This window comes from Phaseolus vulgaris, chromosome 11, assembly GCF_051622355.1.
Source record: "Phaseolus vulgaris cultivar YP4 chromosome 11, ASM5162235v1, whole genome shotgun sequence".
Lineage (NCBI taxonomy): Eukaryota > Viridiplantae > Streptophyta > Magnoliopsida > Fabales > Fabaceae > Phaseolus > Phaseolus vulgaris.
Window position 1 is genome coordinate 36,997,136 of NC_143508.1, and position 8,372 is coordinate 37,005,507.

Below are 8,372 nucleotides of genomic sequence, written 5' to 3' on the forward strand. Positions count from 1 at the left end.
TTGGATTTGGAGACATCAAAGCATCTTGTTCAACAAAAAGTATGTTTACAAGCACAATCTTTTAAGTTTTAAAGTTGTATTTACAAGCACAAATTAACCACTTGAATAATCTTTCAAAATCTACCATGTATATAAATTTAATATAGAATTAAATCATTTTCATAAATAAATCTCACTCTTAAAATTAGAGATAATAAATGAACTCGTTCTTGAAAGTATTGAATTCATCTTGATTTTAATGAGAAATTCCATTGATAGGGTATGAGTATAACTATGAATAACACTTGATTTTTTAAATTGGGTACGAGGATGGGATGAGTATGTACATATCCGTCTTATCCTCGTCCCCATATGCATCCCAATTCCAATCATCATCCTTTTACTCGTTCCCGTTTTAAATGACTAAAATATCTTTAGTATTTTAGGTAACCTAAGAGACTTATATTAATGTTTCTTTGGTCCTTAATTTCCAAAATTATTTATAAGGCTCACATTTGATAATTTTTACTATTTTCTATAATTATTTTACCTTTATCTAATTGTTATTTAATATTCTGATATATTTTCTTTCTTAATATTTGACATTCAACAACATGTATAATAGTTTCATGTTACATTCAACAACATGCTTTAGTGAAATTAACTTAATTTGATTACCTGTAAGTTCATTATCTTGTAAAACCTTAACAATCTAATCTTTGGAGCATAGCCTTCAAGTTTTGTTTCATTTAATCTTTATATTGAACTCTAGATGACATGCACAATTAGTTTTAAAATAATTTAAATTATATAAGAATATAATTTTATTTACTACAAAAATACTATGAACAGTAAAAAAATATCATGCATTCTCAACGTTATATGTAATATCAGTATATGTTCTCTAACGGGGTTGGAACCAAAAGAACTATTACCTTCCTTCTCGGTTGGTTGGTCTACCCTTCCCTCTCTCTTCTTGAAACGGTCTCCGTGCTTTCCTTTCATTGCTCCACTCCTCGTCTCTGTAAACTCCAAGCTCAGATGGTACGTGCAAAAGGCACTCCGACGCTCAAGTGAGATTTTGGTGTTTGACCTTCAATGTTATTACTACTAGATGATGCATACATGATTCTTGGAATATTTGTCAATTTATATGATTATCATAGGCTCTTTGTTATTGGTTCAGATTAGGGATTTGGATCATGATTAGGAGTGTATTACCTAATCCTTGACCATTGATTAGTCTTGTTAATCCTCTGTTTAGGCATAATGGTTTTGGTTGTCTCGGTCAGCCTTGATTGGGTGTTGGGTCTCCAGGTGTCGTATGGACCCTACCGGTACATCATATATAAAATTTTCGTTTCCATATGTTATGTCTTCTCTCCTTTTGTAGCTATTAATTAATTTATTTTATTAATATTATTATTAGTTTTTTTTTCTTAAATCAAATTAGAGTATTAAAATATTACTTTTACTTTTCTCTTCCAAATTTTGTATATTTTAACATAAATCTAAATTAAATATTTTTTTTAAATAATTTTTATATTACATTTATATAATTATATTTTTTATTTTCTTTTTAAACAGGTAAAACTTACAATGTATATGTTACTAATTAAGAAAATAAATCCCTCTAAAAACTAAACCATGCCAAGTTTGCTTAAACAAATTGTTAATCGAACTGGTTTAACACCTACAAATAGTTATTAGAGTTTTCTAATAGGTTTGTACATGTGTAAAACTACGTCTACACATGCTAATTTGGGCTTTAAAGTAAAACAAAAACACCTTATACATCCAATAAAAGGAGACAATCAACATCGATTTAAAATTTAGTTAGGCCAAATATATCACTATCAAGTCATCTATCATATATAAAACTAGCAATTAATTTCATATACACATAAATTTACCTACTTTAAAATCTAAACGACCATACATCATCAGCTAAAACCGAAGCATCACCATGATTAGCCAATTCTCTTTTTTGTATATGGTATGCAACTTTTGTTATCAATGTTCTATTATTTTACCCTTTCATTTAAATCTTATTTGATTATCATGTGTTTTTACCACATGAATAACATTGGATACAAAATATTGTCATGGCTAATGTTTACGGTTTATGTGTAGGTTAACATGAAGAATCTCTATAAAGTAACAATAATGTTATCATCAATGATGATGTTTCTTTTTGGCACAACACACTCAATTGTTGTAGAGTCTAATGAAAGTTATATCAAATCAGCTACTTTTTTGTCCGAAAAGTTTGAAGTGGGACCAGGAAAAATTGTAGTGAAAACACTATTAGATATTGACTTTCCAAAGGGTCACATTGGGGTCAAGAGTTTTGATGTTGAAGTAGTTGATGAAGATGGTAAATCTGTACCTTTGTATGAAACTTACCTTCATCATTGGTTTGCTGTAAAATATATTGAAAATATTACCATGTCACACTACATTAAAAAATCTCACGACCTTCGCAATGGTATCGAATTCGAAAGAAATGATGGTATGTGCCAAGGTTTTTTGCTTCCACATTATTGGGGCTTGGGAGGAGAATCACAAGGAACATCCTCAAATCTTCCAGATCCTTTTGCAGTTGAATTAGGTAATCCTACAAAATTAAAGGATGGGTTTAAAGAAAAATGGTTATTTAGCATCATGGTTATTGATACCCGTGGCACACATGATAGAAAAGGTTGTACAGAGTGTAGGTGTAAGCTTTTAAATCTCCCAATTGTCATGGCTAATGTTTACGGTTTATGTGTAGGTTAACATGAAGAATCTCTATAAAGTAACAATAATGTTATCATCAATGATGATGTTTCTTTTTGGCACAACACACTCAATTGTTGTAGAGTCTAATGAAAGTTATATCAAATCAGCTACTTTTTTGTCCGAAAAGTTTGAAGTGGGACCAGGAAAAATTGTAGTGAAAACACTATTAGATATTGACTTTCCAAAGGGTCACATTGGGGTCAAGAGTTTTGATGTTGAAGTAGTTGATGAAGATGGTAAATCTGTACCTTTGTATGAAACTTACCTTCATCATTGGTTTGCTGTAAAATATATTGAAAATATTACCATGTCACACTACATTAAAAAATCTCACGACCTTCGCAATGGTATCGAATTCGAAAGAAATGATGGTATGTGCCAAGGTTTTTTGCTTCCACATTATTGGGGCTTGGGAGGAGAATCACGAGGAACATCCTCAAATCTTCCAGATCCTTTTGCAGTTGAATTAGGTAATCCTACAAAATTAAAGGATGGGTTTAAAGAAAAATGGTTATTTAGCATCATGGTTATTGATACCCGTGGCACACATGATAGAAAAGGTTGTACAGAGTGTAGGTGTAAGCTTTTAAATCTCCCAAACAACTTTTACAATGTCACAATGGGAATTAATGGTCAATTATTGCCAAGAAATTATAAAGGAGGACTCTTTTGTTGTCAAGATAAATTACAATGCAAATTAAGAAATGATTTCCAAGGCCCAACAAGAAATCTTTCCCTAAGATACAAGATAAGGTGGGTTGATTGGATGAACACCAGGTGCCTCTTAGGTTCTATATACTTGATTCAACTGATCACGTAAGATCAAATGGTTCTACACTAATTCATGATTGTCAGGTAGATGATTTATTCAATATATACTATACTTTACAAATATAAGCAAACTTTTGAAACTCACTTATATTCCAAACAAAACTATTAGGCTATTAATTACTTTTTTTGTGGGTAGGTGGGTAACATAAATTTCTCAATTTGATATAGGCAGAATATACTATTCCAAGAAATCATGACAGTGTCTCCCCTCACGTTAAGAAAGCAAACATCCCAATGACAAAAGGTGGTTATCTTATATATGGCACCGCTCATATGCACACTGGTGTTGTCAATTCTACTTTATATGGACAGGTAATATTTGAATTTACTTTTTGTATTCCTATATAATTATATCATGTAGATAACCTTATCTTAAATTTTTTGTTCTTCATAAATTTGTTAGTAATAAAATTTGTTCAGAAATTGTATATATATATATATATATATATTTGTAAGAAATTAACTATTTTAGTGCATTTTCTCTAAATTTATGGTTTTGCTTAACTTAGGATGGAAGGGTTTTATGCACTTCAAATCCAAAATATGGAACAGGAAAAGAAGCAGGAAATGAAAATGGTTACCTAGTTGGAATGTCAGTTTGCTATCCAAAACCTGGTTCTATCAAGATTAAAGACGGTGAAATTCTAACATTAGAATCCATATACGAAAACAAGTTTCGTACTGGGGCTATGGGGCATTTCTATATTTACTTGGCAGATCAAATACCGAACAAAGATTTGAATATTTGATGTGAACTATTTATTTATCTTTCTATAATAGCTCATTTAATTTTTAGTATACTTGTAATCCATAAATAGTGGTTTCAAATTATCACTACGTGTATTAATGTTTTTTTACTTTTAATCCATTGTTTGGTATATGATTGTGTTACTTTTGGTATACTGTATCTTGTTGATGTATATATAATCATCTATCACAATCTTTGTTATGTAAACAATATACTAAAAATGTAATATACGAATTGAGCTTATAATTTAAAGCAAGATGTTGTGAACCTAGCTCCAATTTAAGTTCAAGAATAATGAAAAAATTGTGCAATGTGAACAACAAATTGCTCCAAAATGAAGATGATGAAAAAATAACAAATATAAAATTTTAAAAAATAAACAATTTTCTATACTACGAAAGATAAATGCTTTTTGGTTGCATATATCTAGTGATGCATACAATTCACTCTTATAGGAGAAGTAAAACATATATAAATATTATTGTTAATGAGATGAACTAACAGACCATCATAATGTTGGAGTTGAAGCTTATGTTGAATTGTATTTGTTGAATCCAACCCTCATAAAGAAATAAAATTTTTGTGTTATTTATATTATTTCTTCATGATGTTTAAGTGATCTTACATATTATTGAAAAAATTAGTTAAACTAAACTTGGTAAATAGATCATTTTAACTAGTTAAAATGGTAGTTAAATATGTTAAATGTTCTTAGATGAAGGTCTTTTGAACTATAGTAAGTAATTTAATAAGTTGAATTGTTGATTTAATATGTTAAAATTACTTAGAACTTGTTGTAGTTCTAGCAAAGTGTTTTTAATCTATTTAACTAGTTTTCTAACAGGTTAAAATCACTTATTTTCTCATAAGGCTTTATCAATTTGTTTTAACAGGTTGAAACTATAATTCAATATATGTATTTCACTAATAAGTGAATTCAATAGATTATTTCAAATTTTTAATATGTTAAACTTGATAGATACTTTTATATAACTCTCATTCTGAAAATATTTTAAAAGTAACAAAATTTACTGAAAATTTATTTTGACAAAATATATATTCCATAAGTGTTCATTTGATTGTTCTTTAAGCTTTCTTTAGCAATCTTTGAGATCATTTTGTCTTATTCAAGAAGTATTCATATGATTTGATTTTTTTAGGTGTAATCATTAAAATTAGGTGAATTTTCTTGTATTTTAGATTTTTAGGTAGATTGCAAATGTTTCTACTGAATAGGGTGTTCAATGTGGGTTCTTAATAGGGGTTTACAAAACTGCCATGAACCAATTCTTGTAAGGTCCAAGAAAGTGGTTCTTGATCTCTTGTCATATCAATTTGTTGTGTTTAGTGTGAGTTTAGATAGTGTAGACCATGCAACTATATGTAGCTCTTGAAAAATAGATAACTAGTATAAAAAGTTCAGTCTCTGTCTCTTTTCCTTAATCTTTTAATTCTAGCTTTAATTTGTTATTTGGAAGAATCTCTATCAATCAATTTGTTAAAAGGTTATTCCTAAAACTTTTAATATGTTGTTTCAATGAAGTGAACCTTTTAAAAAAGAATAACGTTTCTAAATCTACGAAAAGTTTTAAAAGTTCAATTCACCTCACTCTTGAATTTTCCATATTATTACTTCCATTTGGTATTGTTAGAATGTATGACCTAGACAAGAGGGAGCTGAATTATTTTAGCAAGATTTTCGCAAAGATTGGAAGTAGATTGAAAATATTAGTTAAATCAATCAATTGATTTATCTATTCAACTAGTTTATTTAGCATACTAACAGTTCTGAAGAAATATAAACCAGTTGTTTTATCGAAACAACTGATTGTTTAATGCAGCATAATACACAAAACAATTTATATAGGAGTTTATTAGTGTAAGAGAAGAGAGATTCACACATAAATTTATACTAGTTCACTCTTAACCAAGAGCAACATTTAGTCTCCAAGACACCATTGAGATTTCACTAAGTAATCAAAACCAGATTTCACCACACCAAGAATGTTAATATTGAACCCCTCAAGAACATACAACACTCTTAGCAACACAACAATTTCCAAAAACAATATTTGAAACTATTTTACACACAATACTGACTAAAAGAAAGAATAAGAATACATCTGGGCTTTACATAACTGTAAAATAACAGAACATAAAACTCACATTCCTACTTCACATACAAGCATGGATCCAAGATGACAAGATTGATTCTCAAAGCTTTTTTATCTTTCTCTTAAAACAAAAACGTTTTCAATAATTTTGTGTTCTTGTTTTTCAAATGATCATAAAATAGTCTTTATATAGACATTAAAAAAAGATTAAAACAGATTGATCATTAATTGAAATCTGTTAAAAGCATTTAAAAGCAGTTTGAAATTCATAACATAATTCTGTTAGAAACCACTTGACTAATTTTTAATACAAACTGATTGATTTCTTTTTCTGTTGAACAATAAACAGAAAATAGTCAGTTCATTTATCGAAATAACTGTTGTTTTTGTCTCACAGGAAAGACAAAAAAAAACAAATCATTTTTAATCCTTTTAAAAACTTTAAGTGTAATTCAATCGGTTGTCACGATAAACCAACTTGTTTTTTAAAAATTTGTTGTAGCACCAGACCTTAAACAAAAGCTTTTTAAACTTATTTAAAACACAAAACAATTAACTAAAATTAACACAAATTTTAAAAAAAAAACTTTCAAAAAAAATTTAGAATTATATGAGCTTGGATCATAACTAGGTGTAAATTAACAACTCAAATCTACTTAACTTCACACACACAACAACAGATCTTTCAAGTCTTCAAGCTAGATTTGGAAATCATCAAAGCACCTTGTTTAACAATCTCCCCCTATTTGATGAAGACAAATCCTTGGTTGTTTGTGTTGTAGATTTTGAATTTAAGAGTTCCTGCAAAACAAAAAAATAGACCATGTGTTGAACCAAGTGGTGTTCAAGTTTTGAAGAATCCAAACCCTTTGAAGGATGTTGAAGCCTCTGCTATGCTTGATGTTGTTGTGCTGGTTTAGCTTAGTTCTGGGGTAGTTTATATGTTGTAATTCACCCTTTGATTAAATCTAAAGCATTAGCATTCTCAACCTTTGCTTGTATTGATTTCAGATTATCTTTTGTAACAAGTGTAATCCTTGTACTCTGTTGAACAAGTATTCGTTTCTGTGTTTTGCTGAGATTGGTTGTGTGTTCTTGAGGGGATCAAGATCAGCAATCTTAGTGTTGGTGTGTTGACCAAGGAGAGTGTGTTTCTTGAGGTGTTCAAGGTCATTCTCTTGGTTGTTGTGTAAGTGATCAAGGTGTGATTGCTTAGTGGATTTCCTCAGGGTTCTGAGAAGACTGGATGTAGCTCTGGGTTTGGAGTGAACCAGTATAAACAACTGTGTACAATTTCTCTATCCCTATCTCTTTAAATTTAGTTTTGTCAATTGATAACTGGTATAAACAACCGATTGTTTCGGTAAAACAACCGATTGTTTTTCCAGTATTGTGCTTTTGCTTTATGTTTTGAAAAACTGAATTCTTAATCAAGGTTTTCTTGAAGTATTTTTCATTCTAAAATTAAAAGTGTACGAAAATATTTCTTAAACAATTCACCCCCCCCCCCTCTCGTTTAAGGCCATATATTCTAACAATTGGCATCAAGAGCTTCGTTCTTGAAAGTTATTCAAAAACCTTTTTTCTATGGCTGGAAAACTATCTTTTGAGGAAGGTGCTTCAATCTTCAAACCACCTTTATTCTGTGGATTGAATTATAAGTTTTGGGAAGCAAGAATGAAAATCTTCATTGAATCTATTGATCAAAGAATTTGGGATTCAATTGAGAATGGTCCTTACATTCCAAAGTTCAAAAAGGATAATTCTTTCATTGCAAAACCTTTGTCCAAATGGAAAAATGATGAATGTAAGATGGCCCAGCTTGATCGGTCTGCTCAAAACATTATAGCTTTTGCACTAGATACTAATGAATTTTTCAGAATATCAAAGTGCAAAACTGCTAAGGAAATGTGGGAGAC

The 8,372-nt window shown here is 29.7% G+C and overlaps 1 protein-coding gene and 1 pseudogene across 1 annotated transcript; both read left to right on the plus strand.

The window, feature by feature from the left end:
* Positions 1-2,118: 2,118 nt before the first annotated feature.
* On the plus strand, positions 2,119-2,757 carry LOC150023232 (uncharacterized). Its single transcript, XM_090297771.1, has one exon. It carries the CDS (start codon positions 2,119-2,121, stop codon positions 2,755-2,757), a length of 639 nt encoding a protein of 212 aa, XP_090153897.1.
* A 1-nt stretch (position 2,758) lies between these two features.
* Positions 2,759-4,340, plus strand: LOC137806447 (uncharacterized; annotated as a pseudogene).
* The last annotated feature ends 4,032 nt before the right edge of the window (positions 4,341-8,372 follow it).